At 42.2% G+C, this 20,189-nt stretch overlaps 1 protein-coding gene across 1 annotated transcript in view; it reads left to right on the top strand.

The window, feature by feature from the left end:
• Positions 1-20,189, top strand: part of ppm1lb (protein phosphatase, Mg2+/Mn2+ dependent, 1Lb) — a gene marked incomplete at both ends in the record, with an annotated part of 69,176 nt that overhangs the window by 47,611 nt on the left and 1,376 nt on the right. The window contains one exon of the mRNA XM_083637031.1: positions 12,204-12,365. Within this exon, the coding sequence (XP_083493157.1) occupies positions 12,204-12,365 (162 nt within the window). The remainder of the gene's footprint in view (positions 1-12,203; positions 12,366-20,189) is intronic.

Raw genomic sequence — 20,189 nt, 5'->3', positions numbered from 1 at the left:
ACTCAGCTGTTTAAATACAGGCTGATCTTCAGCAGGCGTGTAGTAATTATCTCTGGAGGGATGCAGGCAGGGCGGAGCCAGGGAACACAGAGTGATGGATGGTAAGAGAGGTAAGAGGAGAGGGGTCGGAGGGAGGGAAGGAGGACATTTTATTACGCAATTAAGAGCGATACAGTAGAGAGGGAATAGAGGCTAACAGAGCACAATAAAAGAAAAGCTTTGGCCTGGGACAAAGACAGCAGAGGGACAAACGGAGAGTGAGAGAGGAGAGGAAAAAAGGATACCGACTGAAGCAGGAGGATGCAGGAGCCTTGGGTTTAGAGAAGTCAGTGGACTTGTGAGTGGAAAGTTGCCCGTTTGAGTCGCCCACCAGACCGGCTAGGAAATTGTGGGTGGGGAAAGTGAATGAGTAACACTCTCCACTCCCAACTGCTGCCCAGGCCTTAAGTGCCTTTGAGCACGGCACTTAAATCCCCAAACGCTGTAATGGAGCTGCGGCTTCTTCTCTGAGCAGTAGAAGATGGATGGGAACTGAAGGTGTGCAGCTGTATGGATTTTGTGTGTTTTCCATCAACTTCCCATGAATAAATCAAGGTGAAAAACAAAAACAAATGTGAGGTATGAGTGGAAAGAGACGAGCGCTGTGCGGGAGAGGAGGAAGAGAAACAGAAACGTACAATGTAGAGCAGCCATTCTTAACTTTTTTTCATATCAAAGACCCTTGAGGGTCCGTGTCCATTTTATGTTTTCATGGCGGAGCGCTTTCGATATTGAAAATATGAAAGCCCAAAGCGCACAGACACACAATGCAACTGACAAATGAGATAATACAATTACCCGGAATCTCACCCGGAACCCTCCAAAAAGCAGAGACATCTCTCCAGGCTTTGCTTTGAATGTTTTGCTGGTGGTGGTAGCCCTTCACGGTAAGATCGTAGATGACTGGATTGTCAAAAAAGTGGCATCGATGAGCAGCGCTCTTCTCTAAAATGTGTACAGTTTTCTACTTGAAGCACCCGGAGCGCTCCGCCAAAAACACTGGGAAGAGGAGCGCTCCTTGTGCGTCTTTAGAAATGACCATTAGAAAATGAATTGCAGAAAGGCGCTGGCAGCTCAAAAAAACGACCTCTGTGGACACGGCTCCTAATGGAGCTCAAACCGCCCACTTTTTGCAGCTCCAGTTCCAGGAAGTGAATTTGCCATTAATTAGATTTTTGGCATCGATATCAGTTTTTCATAAATCAGTTCCATCGATAACAGAATTGAGGTTATATTATATACACTGTTTTTTTGTTAGAGAGAGACAGAGTAACAGAGAGAGAGATGTGCTGCAGAGTTAGAGTTTCATCCGGCTTCTCCTCCACCTACATTGAGGTAACACCAAGAGAGTGGAGGGAGAAAACACAGGAGCAAGAAGAGAGAGCAGGCAGAGAGCATACATGTGAGAGAGACGGCAAATAGTTTTTTCCTACAGCGGCTGTATTGGTTTATTCAGAAAGCAGGAGAAGAAGAGTTGAAATATTGATGATAAGACGATTACATGGACTGTCGTCACACACTAGAGTCGCAGGAACGCGACGTTCCTATGGGAATGTCTCCCTCTCTCTTCCCCGGTGCCCCTGATTAGACTGACTGTCTTCTGAGTGGGAGGCAAGAGCGAAGAACGGTGAGGTGGGAGGGATGATGAAAGTGTATCGGGTCATGTCGTAACTGATGGAAGTGACCTAAATGCACAGTGATTCCTGAAGAACAAGGAAAAAGAAATCTGAACAGTGGATACGAACATGTCACATGCAGGAGGCTTAGTTCTGAGAGGCACTGAGAGCACTGAGAGGCCCTGCCGCAGTTGAGCTAAGAGATCCACGTTCTCCAGAGAATGATGGGGTCATATGATACACTAATTGCTAGAGGAGAATCTAAATCTCCAGATTTGGAGCGCCCAGGCCGAAGGTGACAGATGACAAAAAAAAGATTATGTGAAGCGCAAGAAAGCTGCATTACCTTTGGTTATGCTCATTACCTTTGGTTATGCTCATTACCTTTGGTTGCACTGAATGCACCTCCTTTCCTGCCGCCGGATCGGCATCAAGCCGTCTGATCCGCGTCGCTCTCGAACCCACCATCTCCTCTCCTCTGTCTCCTCTGTCTCTTCATCTCCCTCGCGCTCTCTCCTGAAGCTGCGTGACCTGTTGCATCCAGACTGCGGAGATTCGTCCCGTTGCTCTCTGCCCGCATCTGTTTGTTATCCCCCTTCCATACGTCTCTCATCCTTTGTTTGGACAGCGCGCTGAGGAGGACCGAGACAGAGCTTACAGATAATCTTACCGTCGAGGTAATAGATTACATGAAAGAAGCTCTTGTGTTGTCTGGTCCCACGCGTTGGACAGCCAGGCATTGAATGTGCTCTTCAGTTGTTGTTGTTTTTTTCCATCAGCCTTGTCAGAGTCTCGGGGGGGGATCAGTTGATCACATAATTGTTCTGGATTCTTGTCCCTGGTGGATCTGATTCAACAATGGGATCATTTAGAGACACACTTTTGTTGTAATCAGGGCCTAAATGAAGCTGGCAGAGAGGAGGCGACAGGCAAAATAGAGAGATGCACTCTCAATTCAGCTCACAGTCCCCAGGACAACAGCGTATCAGATTTATCCCCCCCGTGCCTGTTCATCCCTTCATTGTTTATCAGCGAACAAAAGCGCTTGAAAGAAAGAGATAAAAGAGAAGGGACTTTGATGGAATGCCCAGAAGCTGAGACTCTATTATGGAAACTGTTTGACTCTTCTTAATGCGGTGTGGTTTTCTGCTCACTTGTCTGTAGCTGTGACATGTCTTTCAGGACACACACACACAGTCAAGTGTACCACGGCATGAGGTGCTGCTTATGCAGGATATAATGAAATGCATGGAATAAAACAATGTGCGTTACAGAACATAGACATGTTTCCTGATGCTGTCCACATTGTAAAATAGTGTCACATTATATGTAGATGCTAATAATAAATAGCGTTGTAGTTACAGTGGCCGCAATCTTCAGTTGTTGCTCCCAGCCGAAGGCCTCTCTGCTGCCATACCAAAGAACTGAACTCCACCATAAGGGACATTTCTCTAGAGCAGTGATACTCAACCCGGGGCTCTAGAGCCACATGTGGCTCCTTTATGGGTGGTTGTGGCTCTTGTAAAGTCCTACTTAAAAATAAATAAATAACAAAAAACAAAAAACCTGTCAGCAGAATGAATCTCAGGTGTTACGCTCTGTTTGCAGGTGCGCGAGACAAGTGCAAGCTCCATCACATTGGGAAAACTAGCTTAGCATGAACCTAAAATGGCTGAAGAGGAATATCGAACATTTGAAGCGGATCGAGCACTTGAGTTTTTCTTTGTGTCCATGGGATCAGGAAAATGCATCTCTCTGCATTGTGATGTCATTTCACAATTCAAAAAGTCCAATTTGCAACAACATCACAAAATAAAGAAGGTCCAGTACCGAAAGGTGGAGAAGGTGGAGAGCTGAAGAGCTGGCGAGAACCAAACTGGTTTCAGAGAGGAAAGGGGTGTTTTCGGATTGTGGCTCTTGCCAAAAGTATTTTTGGTCAATGTGGCTCCTGAGTAGGGCGAGGTTGAGTACCACTGCTCTAGAGAAACTAATGATATCTATATTGTTTATTGGTTCAATTTATGATAAGTTCAGTTCAGTTAAAGTATATTAGGTTAAGTGTCTGTGTTATCTTTGTTTAATCTACCAAGGACCTGGGTCCGGTTGCACAAAGCACCTTAGGTTAAGATTTTCCTTAGAGTCCAAGTTAAGGCGTCCATAAAATAAAATCGCTTGCACAAAACACCCTTAAATCTTGTGCTTACGTTTTCCTTCAAATCTTTAACCTTAAGGAGAAGATTTTAGGGTGTTTTGTGCAACCGATTTTATTTGATGGACACCTTAAATGGGACTAATGAAAAGCGTTGTGCAACTGGCCCCTGGACCTGTCATGGCCCAGACGCCAATTGAAGATGGCTGTATCTGTACTTTGCAGCTAGTTCTTTACATAATACAAACTAAAAAGACCAAAATAAAACAATCCCAAAGACCCAGCATACACACTGTTGGGACTGGGCCTGTTCATTTCTTGGGAAGTTTCTTGAAAAGAACCATGGCATTATATAGTAGTCAGAAAATGTAAGCAGTCCTTTGGTGGAGTCGATAAGATCATGTTAATTTATTTTCTTCATGGAAAGAACTGCAAAACTATTAACTATAAATTACAAAAAATAATAGGCAGAATTTAATTTAGTAAAGCAAGTCATTATTCATATAGCCGCCTAATTATATAATATAATTTTGTGCTGAATTCCTTCTAATGTTCTAACTACTATATCATTTCATGGTTCTGTCTTTGGAAACCAGGTACTTGCCGACTACCAACTACCACTTAACTCTTTCTCAATTCGTTAGTACATCATGTAATGGCTCTTTCCAGGGAACTTTCTAAGAAATGAACAGTCCCTTTCTAGGAAAGTATTAGGAAATTGCAGAAGTGTTACCCGCCTTGGGCGATATAATTCTGTATCTCAGAAGGGGGGGGGGGGAGGGGGGATCAGACTGTTGTTATAGGTTTCCTGTGGCTTTATATACACTGCCTTGTAACTCGTATGTACTGATTGTCGTATTTCATCATTTTTTCTTTTCTTTTTGAAGATTTGTTCTGTATGTACTTTTGTTCACCTGCACAGGGACTGGGGATGAAAACGAGCTCTTAGCTATGTACAATGCATCAGACCTGATATAGAGGTTTATTTATTTGTATTGTACATGGTCCCTGTTAAATAACCTGAAGATAAGATAAGATAAGATAAGATAAGATAAGATAGGCTTTGAAACCAATGAGCCAGGATTAACAGGGTTAACTTATGACAGTATTGCCATTGCTTTTCTTCGCCTTAACACCATGCAGCTTGGTTGAGAGCATACTGTAAAAGTCATGTGATGTCATCTGGTGCAATGCACACTGCTCAGTGGACGTATTGACAGGAGGAAGACGTGGACGCAGAGACTTTGCTAACTCGAGGAGAGGGAATCTGTAACTGGAGCTGAGATGTTCATCTAAGTGGAGGTGTGCAGGGCCAAGCTAAGCCAATTAGCAGGACTAGCATGTGGGCTAGGATGCCCTTTTAGTAGGAAATGAGGAACGTGCGCTTGGCTGGGCTAGACTAATTGGGGACGGGTTTGCTGCTAGCAAGGCACCTCAGTCCATTATCTTTATCGGGTATTTATCACTATGCATTCGAACTAGATATGGATAATTAGCTGGACTAGTATAGCAGAGTGCAGGCGCAGCTCTAGGCATGAATAGCACGATTAGGGACGTATACAATCTTTCACTGGAATTCTTGCTAGGGAACAGTTTAGAGTCTGACCTTAGTTTATTTGCTCTCAGTTATTGTATTAGCAAACACTGCAACAGGAAATAAGCTCGGGTCCATCCATATCCAGGAGGACGTGAGATGTACAGGGGAAATGACCAAACGGGAGCACGGCGGGAAAGGCGGTGAAAATACGTGAGGAACCTGGGGAAAACAGGAGAGTTGACAGGTCTACTCTGGACTTAGAAGTTAGCCAATTGAGAGAATGTATAATCGCCTAATGACTATTCTTTTTTTAGTTTTTTAGTTTATTTATTTGCACTCATTTAAAACATAATATAACAAACATAAACATTTGCCTACATATTGTGCAGGTGAACATCTAAAAAACCCGAGAGAGCTTGTAAACATGATGTCACCTCTTATCAATACACAATCAATAAATTAAAAACAGAAATAAAACTGAATAAAAGAAAAACATAAAAAAGTGTGGGTGTGCTGTGTGTGAGAGGGTGTATGTGGGCAGTAGAATTAAGTTAGGTTCATCAGATAGATCTTAAATTTGTGTTTGAAATGATTGAGAGATTTGGACTGGGATACAAGATGATAAATATTGTTCCATATCTGGACACCCCTATATCTGATAGAGAACTGACAGAGTCCAGTGCGGAAAAATGGGGGGTGTAACAACTTGGCTTGTCTAGTGTTGATATTGTGAACGTTGCAATTTACCTGAAAAAAAGCTTTACAGGGCAAGGGAGTGGAAACATCCTGGGACAATACATTGAAAATAAAAATACATGTTAAGTACTTATTTAAATTGAAAATTGTTAAGATATTTAACTGTTTAAAGAGCGGATCTGAATGAGCAATCCAGTCACTGAAAGTTGAAATTCTACAAAACCTTTTCTGTAATAAATAAAGATTGTGAAGGTGAGTAGGATAAGTTGCTCCCCAGATTATATTGCAGTATGTAAGATATGGATAGATTAAACTATAGTAAAGGGTTAATAGGCATTTCTGATTAACCAGACTTCTAAATTTACGAATTATACCAACAGACTTCGATATTTTATTGCATACATGATAAATATGGCTCTTCCAGCTCAATCTTTCATCAATCAAGACACCAAGAAAACTTGTTGATGATACCTGGGCAATTTGATTATTTCCAATAAATAAATTTGAATCAGATTTATGGTATGTTTTATTTTTGGATGTAAATACAATAAAACTGGATTTTTTCACGTTTAATGATAATTTATTTAATTTGAACCATTTGGAAATGTATTCTAAGTCTGAATTAGCCTTGGCCATAAGTACAGAGAAATCATTATGCGAAAATAATAAATTTGTATCATCTGCAAAAAGTACAGGAAATAAGCAGGACATAACTGCAGACAGGTCATTAATATAAATAAGAAACAAAAGTGGTCCAAGAATTGATCCCTGTGGGACCCCACAGGTTAAAGTAGAATACTCTGAGGAAAATCCATTAACATTGACAAACTGTTGTCGATTATGAATATAATTGTTGAGCCATTTATAGGTAGTTCCAGAAAATCCATAATGTAGCAGCTTTTGCAGTAAGATGTCATAATTAACTGTGTCAAAGGCTTTGGATAAATCGAGAAATATTCCTAAGGCATATTCATTTTTATTAAAGGCATTGTGAATTTTGTCAACTAGCTGAAGTATAGCCATTTCTGTGGAATGCTTTTTCCTAAATCCATATTGATGTTTATACAGAATGTCCCATTCCTGCAGATGATTCATCATTCTATTGTAAACTAGCTTCTCCAAGACCTTTGAAAAACAAGGAAGAACAGAAATAGGGCGATAATTACTAAATTGACTACAATCACCAGATTTAAACACAGGGACAACTTTCGCAATTTTAAGGTCTTTTGGTATTAATCCCGTTTCCAAGGATTTAGTGAGAACATAGGTCAATGGCCCAATAATAGAAGAACTAATCCTAATAATTAGACTTGATCTGATGTCATCGTGTCCAGAAGCTGAGTCTTTCAGACTAGTTATTATGTCAATAATTTCCTTCTCAGTGGGAGGATTGAAACTTTCAATAGGATGATAGCAACCTTTCAAGAACTCTATTGGAGAACCATCAATATGATCAATCCTCTTTGACAGAACTGAGCCAATATTGACAAAATAATTGTTAAAAGCACAAGCAATTTCAGATGGATCAGAGTATTCTCTATTTTCATCAGCAAACTGGGATGGAAGAGTGGCTGAAGTTTTTTTTCTATTCAGGAGCTGGTTGATGACTCCCCATGTAGATTTTATGTTATTTGAAGCCTCATCAAACTTATTAGAGAAATACTTTTTCTTAACAATTCTAATTAGGTGATTATATTTATTTCTATACTTTTTATAGTTTGCAGTATTCGAGAGGGATGGATTACTGAGGCATTTCTTATACAACTTATTCTTAGTTAGTAAGGACTTGTGAAGACCTGGAGTAAACCAGGGTTTCCTGAAAGTTCTGTCTTTTTTTGTTTTCTTACTGACCAGCGGAAAACACTGATTAAATACTGAGTTGAATGAAGCCATTAATGACTGATATGCTTGTTCCACATCATCATGAGTATACACATCATCCCATTGGACATCACCAATTTGCTTCTCAAAACAGACAATGTTTCTCTCATTAAACACTCTAGACCTTTGAGGTTTGACTACCTCCTGTTGGATGTTTAAGCCTGTTGATGTTAAATGAAACACTGGAAAATGATCTGATATGTCAGAGTAGAAGACACCAGACTTCCATACATTATTAAGAGAGTTGGTAAATATGTTGTCAATAAGGGTTGCAGATGAGGCAGTCATTCGGGTTGGTTTGGTGATCAAGGGGTATAACGAATTTGTATATAACATATTCAGAAAATCAGCTGTAAGGGAATGGGACTCACTGTGAAATAGGTTGATGTTAAAATCACCTAGTAGAAAACACACTTTACCTTCTCTATTAATTTTGTTCAAAACACAAGCAAGACTGGAATTGAAATATTCAATGTTTGCATCAGGAGGCTTGTAAATACAACCTATAATAACACATTTCCCAGCAAATACATCACAGGAGGGTATTTCAACAAAGAGTGACTCAACATCACAAGACTCTGAATTTAGAACTAAATCCTCCCTTGGTTTGACTTGAAGTTCATGGTGTACATATATAGAAACACCTCCTCCACCTCTTCCAGTTCTACAATGGTGCAGGGAATGATAGTTAGGTATGTCAAAGAAAGATGTAGACTCATTTGACAGCCATGTTTCTGTAAAAGCCAAAATTGAAAATGTGTGATTTAATGATGATAAAAAATGAATAAGTAGGTCATGGTTTTTTGAGAGACTACGCACATTTAAATGAAACGTTGAGAACTGCTTTGATTGGGGCTCCAACATATCCTGTAGTAAGGTGTTAAAATGATCAATACTGAAATAATCACAAGAGTGTGACTCAGATGTTAGAGAATTAAGACAGTTTGAGTCAGGATCAAAACACTCCATAAATTTTGTATTACTCTGATTACTTAGCTCCAAAAGGTTGAATCCCATATCATTTGGAACAGATGGTCTCTTGCACTCAGCAGCTAGGTTCTCATCATCAATGTCATGATAGGGAAATATGGAGACACACTCAGAACAAGTCCAAGAGCTCCATTCACTCATGTCATATTCATGTTCATCAATAGATGTGCATCCCAGGTGATAACACTTTTTACAGCAGGAACAATAAACGGTTTTCTGTGAAAGAATATTATGACAGGTATAGCACAGAGAGCATTCCATTAGTGGGCATGGACATGCTCATGAATCAGTTACTAAATGAGAATGTGTGTGTAAGCAGGTGTATCTATCTTCCAGAGGTCCCTGGTTTGGTGCTGGTTCTCTTGGGTTTCTCGTCAGGTTTCTTAGTTGGTGGGTGAACGATGAGCTTGTCATAGCGGAGGTAGGCGATGTCCCCCCTCTTCCTGGCTTCCTTCATTGCAGGGAGGAGATCTCTGCGTTTCTGCCGGACCGCCTCAGGGTAGTCCTCATTGATGTAGATGTTAGTGCCTGCCAGTTTTTTGGCATTGCTGAGAACTTCCTGTTTGTCCTTGAAGCGCAGAAACTTAGCGACAATGGGCCTAGGCCTGGTGGCCTCAGATGAGATCTTTCCAGACCTGTGGGCACGCTCCAGCTCAATTTTCTGGTGGTCAATTCCTAATTTCTCTGACAGCAGCTTCTTCACTTTAGCCTCAGAATCTGACCATGTTTCACTCTCAGACTCTTGGATGCCATCAAAAATGAGATTGTTGCGCCTGGACTGGCTCTCATTGTAATCCGATTTCTCATTGAGGGAGATTAGGCTTTTGTTGACAGTTTCCATTACAGTTTTAGACAATTTAAGATCATCAAACTCCTTTTGGGTGAAATCCAGACTAGCTTTAAGTTCATGGACTTCTTTCTGCAGCTCTGCCACCCTTTTGTTTGAGGACTCAAAAACAATTTCCACACATGTCTTAAAACTCCTCTCCTGTTGTTCAAGGAGAGCTTTATAGAACTCCTTTTGCTGGTCAAGCAACTCACGCACCTGAGCCATGGAGACAGTCTCTTCTGTTCCCAGATCACTTGTCTCCTCAGGGATGTTGATGGGTTTGCCTTTAGGCATGGCAGTAGTTGGCTTCTCCAGCCAACAGGCCAGCCAAAATGAATCCACCAAATATCTCAAAAAGTAGCGACCATCCGTCGGTATTAAGATGTTCTATCCACTTGTATCCCACAAAAGAACAAGTAGAGACACAAATTTGAAATACCAGGTCCCTTAAATTCAGGTAATTTGTTAAAAATAGGTCTAGATGTTAGAGAGCTTCAAACAAATCCACCATCTTGGAAAGGGGCGGTACCGACCGATTCTGTTCATAGCTTTCACACTCTTCACTGATACCTGCCAATCTACTATGGACAGTTCTGGAATAACTAATCAGACGCGATCCCTGAGACTACATAAAGGTTGAGAACCACTGGTCTACTGTATCTACTGTCTACAAGGTCATTTTAGGACCTAGGTGAAACAGCCGTTTTTCGGGAAAACTGCTTTCAATGCTGACACACTCAACATTTATGGTGTTACTTTATTGATGTCACAATACATTTGGCAATGATAGCAATGCTGCTGGACTTTAAAAGCAGTGTATATGGTCTGGCTGACCTGGCAACTCCGAGCAGCGGGGCGAACGGGCACTGCACTAGTGATGAAACTACCGTAATAGAAATAGACTTCCCAGAATGAGTGAGAACGATTGATTAGGTCATTTACAAGTCGCATCAATATTAACCTCATTCTTCACAGCCTCCTTTGCAGCTGGTGCTCTTCCTAGTTTTCCCAGTTTTTCTCTGCCTGCTCCTTTTCTGCACATTTTTCTGTTTGTCATTTTTCTTCTCACCTAAAACTATAAATGCTGCTGAGAAATCATCTCTTTTCTCGCTCTTTGCTCATCCCTCATTCTTTCTCTTTCCCTCTGCCTTCCACTTGTTCTCCACCCCTCCTCTGATTTCCTCTTCATTCCATATTCATCCACTGCCACCTCTGCTGCCTCTCCCGCGCGTTGCTGCTCAATCATCTCTGGGTGTCTCTGTATGTTTGATCTCTGGGGGATTCAACCGTTCACTGGGGAGATGGATCTGTTTCATTTGGCTCAAAGCCCTTGGGAGGGAGTGCCTGCTACACAAACCGGCTCGGCTGTCAGTCAGTGCAAAACGTTAACACCGACGTGTAGAGAACTTGAGGAAAGTCTCAAAAGTTAATAGGCCATTCAGATTCATACGATGGCACTTCAACCAATCTTCACTACCTTTGTTTTAGAGTTTCCATTAACTCTGCGGTCGGGAACACAAGCCGATATCACAATCATCCAATCGGTGTGGAGGTTTTTAACTGCAACCAGCAGTTCTAGATGGTCGGTTGGTCCACAAAAATAGCGGGCAGTTTTCGCCCTAGGAGGCTGAAATTGGGGAGGTCAAGTGTGTGTGTGTGTGTGTGTGTGTGGGGGGGGGGGGGTTTGTGTTCATGCCAATTGGCTAAAAGGGGGGCACATTTTGAAATGCAGGATGGCAGAGGCAGAGTAGGGTTGGCTGCCCCTGCCATCCTGCATTTCTGAAATCTGCATATGTGGTGGCAGCTTTCGCGAATTCGTGCCTGTTTATAAATTAGTTTACTTTGTAATTAATCCTCAGAGTTTGGCTATACTGTATGTCCCATTTTTCTGTCTTTCTCTCTCTCAGGGTGGTCCAGTACGGTAGGACCCCCATCTTTTCTCTCCTCTAAACCCACACCCCCACACACACACCTCCTCTCCAGTTTTGTCTTAGCTCTGTGTGAGCAGATGGCCAAACAGGCAGATCGTCTCTCGCTACAGGCTTTGGATCTGACACAATAGGCCCCAGAACCTCAGTCCAGACTCTGTTCTGCCTGGCTGGGAAGCTAAACAAAGAGAGGAAGGAGAGATGAAATGAAAGCATTTCAGAGTGGTTGGTAGGAGGAGGACAACTTTGACTGAAGTACAGTTTCAAAGGCTTGTGCATTGTTGCAGCTGCATGTGTGTTGAGGTTGTGCTGTTCTAGTGCAAAGGAGGTCAGTTTGCAGGTGTGTGTGTTGGAGGAGGAGTGTGAGTATGTGCACAGAGACAGGGCTGAGTTTGTATCCCTTCACAATCACAGAATTGTTTTGGATTAAGGTTGTTATGAGAAGCGTAATAATAAGCTCGTCACTACTTTCTTTCCCCCCCGCCCCCATATCTCTCCCATCTCTCTCTCTCGTCTGTCTCCCACCTTTCTGTTTCAGGTACTACATGTCTGGTGGCCCTGCTGTCTGATAAGGAGCTGATAGTGGCCAATGTTGGAGACTCGCGTGGAGTTCTTTGTGATAAAGATGGCAACGCCATTCCTCTATCACACGACCACAAACCTTACCAGCTCAAAGAACGCAAGAGGATCAAGAAGGCTGGTGAGCATCAAAGCTAACCAAAACCATTTGCTTTAACAGCATAATCCAGTAATTGATAGCATGCTACATTAGTAGCAGATTGGGCTATCAATTGAACCCAGTGCAACATATTTAAGATGTATTTATAGGCCTACCCTATCTGCCTATTCTCTGTTGTGTTGAAGAGTTTGCCAGAATAGTCAGTGTGGTCAGCAGTCAGGATGGTCCATCATCTCCATCTAATGGTCCATGTGGGTACTGAAAAAAAACCTTCAGATTTGTGGTCTCACTGAAGTGTTGTCTGCTTGTTTGTGTAACAGGCTTGCAACACAGATACTGACCTTTTCTGCCATTGCTTTTAATTTAACTTAGTGCCATCTACATGTCTACATTAGTAGCATACTGATAGAAACTCATAATTACGTCCTGCTACCATAGTATATGATGCAGGACATTATGTTATGATGTCCTGCTACCATAGTATATGATGCAGGACATTATGTTATGACGTCCGTGAGAGTGTCTGTCTGTGTCTAGACTAGAGACATTCAATTTAGAAGAGAGAACAAGCCAGCACGCCGCTAAATGTCCTTTCACAAGTTTAATTGATCATCTGGGCAGCAGCAACGAACGTTTCAGCCAACAGGCCTTCTTAAGGCGGAGTATTCAATTATTCAATAAAGCAATTTACAAAAACACCATATAACCACCGATAGAAGAAAGGTTATAAAATACTGTTATAGAGAAACATTCAACTCATGCTAGGAACACATTCATACACTAGAGGTTCCCCCTATAGGGCAGATTAGTGCTGCCTAAATGGTGTGCTGCTGCACACTTACTTGTGTGCCGTGACGTGAGGCAAGTCCAGGTGTGCCGTGGGATTTTGTCAATTGAACTGCCTGGTGCCATCAAGGGGGACTCAGACAGCTATAGATTTATTACTGTATGATCCTTTTGACAACTACTTACTTCATTTTTGGTAATGACTTTTATCTTCAGGATTCAGTGCGAGAATGGAATCTAAAATGTCACCCAGCTTTGCCTCGTATTATGTTGGACCTTTGGAGCACCCTCTCCTCCTCCCCCAGCACATGTCCTTTTATAAAGGTTTCATAGATGACATTTTATTCATATGGGGATCAAGAGAGGGCAAATTAAGACAATTGAATGATTTTATGGACTCGGTCAACTGAAATTCAATATTGTTTCCTTTCTCATTAAAGTATGCATTAAAGACAGCGATGGGTTTAGAACTAGCCTGTTTCACAAAAGCACAGAGAGAAATTCTATAATTGAAAAACAAAACATCTATTTCTCAGTTGAGCCAGTTGAACCCCAGTTGTAGTTCAGATGATGATTTCAAAAATAAAGGTAGTTGAGTGGAGAACAAAGGTTTCTAATCGTTTTCAACAGTGAGGAGAGTAGTGGATCCAGACACTTGACCGGCTTGAAACACTTGACACTTGGGTAAATTGGAACTAGCAACAGACAAACTTGCGGGCAAGAACAAAGACTAGACACAGGCTGTTGTAAAAGTAGATCTTAAACTGAATTTACGATCTGCCAGCGTGCAGAGCAGACTCTTATAGCCCTCGAAAATGACATCACATTACGGTATGACTAAGTAACCTTCAACAGACATCATATGTGAGGTGTAAATCATCAATGATGACATCATCCATTATGACATCATCACTGTTGACATCATTAAAACCTTCAACAGTGACATCATCAATGTGGCATCGTAACCTTCAACAGTGACATCATGTGTCAAGCGTGACATCAGTGAAATCATCAATGATAACATTATCATCAATTATGACATCATCACTGTGGCATCATCACTGTTGACATCCTTGGTGACCTCATCACCAGCAGTGACATAATCTAACACTACCCCCCCTCTCAGCCGGACTCACGGAACTCCCGAATGAGGGAATGGTCAGTTAGATGCGAGAGTAGTGGCTCCACGCGCAGACACTTGACGGGCTTGAAACACTTGACACTTGGTAAACTGGAACTAGCAACAGACAAACTTGCAGGCAAGACCAAAAACTAGACACAGGCTGTTGCATAAGTAGATCTTAAACTACATTTTTGCCCTAACCGCAAGATTAAACCTTCAGAAAACTTCACGCCAATTGTAACTTCAAACAGATGATTTGTTCGCCTTTTTGTGATCATCCATTTACACACGCCCTTCTACTGCAGACTGCCTGCAATTCGACTGCGGTCAAGCCAGCCTCCACTCCGGAATACATGGTCAATCAAACTAGCCAAGAAAAAACAATGTTAATATCTGTCTTACTATTTAAATAATGTCTTATATGCATAAAGTGATATATATCCACGTAATTACGTGTCATATTATGCATAAAGTGATATATATCCGCTCTGTTGCATAACGGGCGATCTTCATTCTTTCTCTCTTTCCTTCTTTCTTTCTTTCTTTCTTTCTTTCTTTCCAAAGTATTTTCCAATCTTGCCAACATCCGTGCGAGCGAGCGTAAGTGATGTGAGCAAGGTGGGCGTGGTTTCACCTTAACTGGGTTGCGAAAAGTATACACGCCTCACCATGCTCCCTCCCCAATAAGTTTATGACATCATAACATCATGATGTCTATGTGACATCATTAGTGGGTATGACATCATCAGTTAGGCCCAATGTCACTTTTGTGATGCACCACGTTCATGACAACTCGGACCACCTGAAAAAATGGGTTCCAGGTCGGAAATTCGGGTATCATCCAGAGCTCCGCTTTGTCTGAGTTGACGTCATAGCCACATCAAAATGTGTGTGAATGTGAACAGGGAGCTCCTGAAAAAGAGAGCATTGCTCTCAGTGAGACTCCCCCTGTATAAAGGTTAAAAAAAAAATAAAAAAAAATGGTGACTTGTATCGTTAATGGTAATCACAGAATTATTATAAAGACGTTTGTTAATGTTTTAACACACAATTTTACGTTTTAATTATGTAATGTTAATGTTAATATGTGTTTGTTTCATCTATGTTTTGCTCTGATTAGAGCAATATGTGAAATTCAGCATTCAGCATGTTCGGTTAGCATTGTTAGCTAGTAGGTAGCTACAATGCGAACACGGGTTGCTATAGCAACCTATAGTCTGTGTTTGGTTTTTCCCCCCGAGTGGGAAGTGCAGCGTGAACACAAATATTTCTGGGGCAGAGGTTCCGTGTTGAAACTTACGGCGGTCCGAGTTGTCTTGAATGCGGTAACAAAACGTGACATCATAACTTCATAACATTATGACATCAAGATGTCTATGACATCATTAGTGGGTATGACATCATCAGTCATGCCCGATGTCACTTTCGTGACCAAAATCGGTCTCAAACGGAAGGCATTATGAAGGGACTGAAGTATGTGTTCGACATTATGACATCATAACATTATGACATCCTCGATTCCTAGGCTGGAGACTCTGGAGACGATGCACCCTAGGTGCAACATGGGATTTATGACATCACTGATGTCACAATGTAGATATCATTTCTGATATCTGCGACAACATGGACCAGCTCTAATGCCCATTGGCTCTCTGGAGCCACTTCCAGACCACAAGAGGATGCAAGAGTCATATTAGTATAATTGGAGGCACAGGTTTCCCGGGCAACATAAGGACCTACTAGAAATCTATCCGACTCAAATACTAACGTTACTGTCGGTAGCATATTTAGGATCCAGTTTAAAGTTCTTTTTACATATAGAGCCACCCCGACACCGTGGATGACCTCTTCAGGCTTGCCATCAGGTTTGTTCAGCGTAGTCCAGTAACCTTGCTCAGTAGTAGCATCGTTGTTCACATCACTCAGTGTGCCACCACCACACTGCACCACCGGGATGCCAACTGCAGTGTCATGAAGTTCCTCCAAGACATCATCCACACGGGAGTCACCAACGACCACAAGGAGGACTTTGAGGTGCGACAGCAGCTGATTGGGCAGGCCATGGAGCAGCTGGTCCAGAGCCTTGTATATAGAAGAGTCACGACATCTCCATTCACTCCGATGGAGCAGTTTTTTACTCTCAAGAGTTCCAGGAAGTAAAGTTCTGGATTAAGCAGCACTGTCGAGTTGCCGCAAAATGGACAGTTTGTGTTGTACTTTGAGTTTTTTTATTTTTTATTATCAAATTGTACATTATCAGCTTTATTTTAGCATTCAAAAGTAGCGCGAGACCCCTTCCTGGCTGTTCATTGGCTATTGGCTAATGAATTGGTTCATTTGCTCTGAGCTGGTCACCCAGCTAATGTGCTGCTTCTGCCTGCCGCGGTGCACGCTGCCCCATGTGGCCGAGGGAGGTGTTGTGGGAGATCATGGTATTCGACAGGCCCACATTCTGCCGCTGGCTGGAAGATGCACTGAAGGGTCTTCCGAAGGAGATGTCGGACGGGCCGGTGACCGTCACTCACAAACAGCTCACAGACTTCCCCAACCAGGTCACTCGTGCTGAGGAGTGCAAGCAGGACATCCAGGAGTTCACCGGATTGTACTGATCTGCTCTGCCACAACACCAGGTGAAATCTTTTGTTGGCTAACATTCAGAGGCGATGACAAAAATAGCACGTGTAGCGCTAATTTGGATAGGCCGACGGCCGTGCTCCAGACGGACGCAGGATACGCACGCGAACGCATAGCCCAGAGCACGTACATCTCCGGCCTTAGCTCTTCCACCATATAGGGCATTCTAGGTTTTTTTCTCCTTCATATTGTGATCATCATATTGTAATGGGGACAAGTCTCTGGGGGGGGGGGGGTGCCGTGGAGGATGCTGATGTGCTGTCTTCTCTGGTTGAGAGAGAACACCATTCTAGTGTCTCCCTTAACCTCTGTCCGCAGGAGGTGGGATTGTTCATTTATTCCCCCTTGTACGCGTACAAGCAGTGGGTGAATTTAGCCTGCCTAAGCAGTAGTGTGTTTTACTTGTGAACCACGGTGTTCATATATCCCCATTGTCCACTTTTCGCAGAGGACAGGTCACTGCGCTGCCTATAGAGCAGCTTGGAAAAGTGTATCTATGGTCACGTGCCTGGTACTATGGCTCCCCAGACATGTGATGTGGAGGATCCATGTGCAGCTCCAATTGAATGGCCCATGGAGGACAGTGCCCCAAAGGGCTGGGGTCAGAGCTTTCTCCCCATGCTGGAGCAGCTCCTTCTCCCACCTGTGGTACGGAACGGGAGCGTAACCCTGAACGGCGTTCTCGCAACCGCCAACAGAGGCATTCCCACAGCCATGGGGGTTCGAACCGAACCCCCGGTCTGTCCCATGTTGATAAGGTCAGATTTGCCTCCACCTGCCCTGCTCAATCCTTTCTGATCTCAGTCGACTGTGAAAATGATGAATGTTTCCACTATGTAACTTCACATTCAAAACAAAAACCTAACCACACACTCACTGGCAAAACAAACAAAACAAAGTGAGTCATTTCCTGCAAAACTATTTGTTATTTATGCTGAAATAACCATGTGGCCTCGCATATGTTGGGGGGGAAACAGACGATTGTTGAAAACAAGGATTTCACAGTACAGGAACGAAGTGCAATCAGGAATTGTGATGACAAAAGTCCTATAACTGCTCACCTCAACCTAATGCAGCAATACAGTGAGGCCTCTTTAAACACTACCTGCATATAGAACAATACAGTGAGGCCTCTTTAAACACTACCTGCATATAGAACAATACAGTGAGGCCTCTTTAAACACTACCTGCATATAGAACAATACAGTGAGGCCTCTTTAAACACTACCTGCATATAGAACAATACAGTGAGGCCTCTTTAAACACTACCTGCATATAGAACAATACAGTGAGGCCTCTTTAAACACTACCTGCATATAGAACAATACAGTGAGGCCTCTTTAAACACCACCTGCATATAGAACAATACAGTGAGGCCTCTTTAAACACCACCTGCATATAGAACAATACAGTGAGGCCTCTTTAAACACTACCTGCATATAGAACAATACAGTGAGGCCTCTTTAAACACTACCTGCATATAGAACAATACAGTGAGGCCTCTTTAAACACTACCTGCATATAGAACAATACAGTGAGGCCTCTTTAAACACCACCTGCATATAGAACAATACAGTGAGGCCTCTTTAAACACTACCTGCGTATAGAACAATACAGTGAGGCCTCTTTAAACACCACCTGCATATAGAACAATACAGTGAGGCCTCTTTAAACACTACCTGCATATAGAACAATACAGTGAGGCCTCTTTAAACACTACCTGCATATAGAACAATACAGTGAGGCCTCTTTAAACACTACCTGCATATAGAACAATACAGTGAGGCCTCTTTAAACACTACCTGCATATAGAACAATACAGTGAGGCCTCTTTAAACACTACCTGCGTATAGAACAATACAGTGAGGCCTCTTTAAACACTACCTGCATATAGAACAATACAGTGAGGCCTCTTTAAACACTACCTGCATAGAACAATACAGTGAGGCCTCTTTAAACACTACCTGCATATAGAACAATACAGTGAGGCCTCTTTAAACACCTACCTGCATATAGAACAATACAGTGAGGCCTCTTTAAACACTACCTGCATATAGAACAATACAGTGAAGCCTCTTTAAACACTACCTGCATATAGAACAATACAGTGAGGCCTCTTTAAACACTACCTGCATATAGAACAATACAGTGAGGCCTCTTTAAACACTACCTGCATATAGAACAATACAGTGAGGCCTCTTTAAACACTACCTGCATAGAACAATACAGTGAGGCCTCTTTAAACACTACCTGCATATAGAACAATACAGTGAGGCCTCTTTAAACACTACCTGCATAGAACAATACAGTGAGGCCTCTTTAAACACTACCTGCATATAGAACAATACAGTGAGGCCTCTTTAAACACTACCTGCATAGAACAATACAGTGAGGCCTCTTTAAACACTACCTGCATATAGAACAATACAGTGAGGCCTCTTTAAACACCTACCTGCATATAGAACAATACAGTGAGGCCTCTTTAAACACTACCTGCATATAGAACAATACAGTGAGGCCTCTTTAAACACTACCTGCATATAGAACAATACAGTGAGGCCTCTTTAAACACTACCTGCATAGAACAATACAGTGAGGCCTCTTTAAACACTACCTGCATATAGAACAATACAGTGAGGCCTCTTTAAACACTACCTGCATATAGAACAATACAGTGAGGCCTCTTTAAACACTACCTGCATATAGAACAATACAGTGAGGCCTCTTTAAACACTACCTGCATATAGAACAATACAGTGAGGCCTCTTTAAACACTACCTGCATATAGAACAATACAGTGAGGCCTCTTTAAACACTACCTGCATATAGAACAATACAGTGAGGCCTCTTTAAACACTACCTGCATATAGAACAATACAGTGAGGCCTCTTTAAACACTACCTGCATATAGAACAATACAGTGAGGCCTCTTTAAACACTTCCTGCATATAGAACAATACAGTGAGGCCTCTTTAAACACTACCTGCATAGAACAATACAGTGAGGCCTCTTTAAACACTACCTGCATAGAACAATACAGTGAGGCCTCTTTAAACACTACCTGCATATAGAACAATACAGTGAGGCCTCTTTAAACACTACCTGCATATAGCACAATACAGTGAAGCCTCTTTAAACACTACCTGCATATAGAACAATACAGTGAGGCCTCTTTAAACACTACCTGCATATAGCACAATACAGTGAGGCCTCTTTAAACACCACCTGCATATAGAACAATACAGTGAAGCCTCTTTAAACACTACCTGCATATAGAACAATACAGTGAGGCCTCTTTAAAC

Source organism: Poromitra crassiceps, assembly GCF_964638095.1.
Source record: "Poromitra crassiceps genome assembly, chromosome: 5".
Lineage (NCBI taxonomy): Eukaryota > Metazoa > Chordata > Actinopteri > Beryciformes > Melamphaidae > Poromitra > Poromitra crassiceps.
The sequence above is the reverse complement of the archived record's forward strand: the minus strand, read 5'-3'. Positions and strand labels throughout refer to the sequence as shown.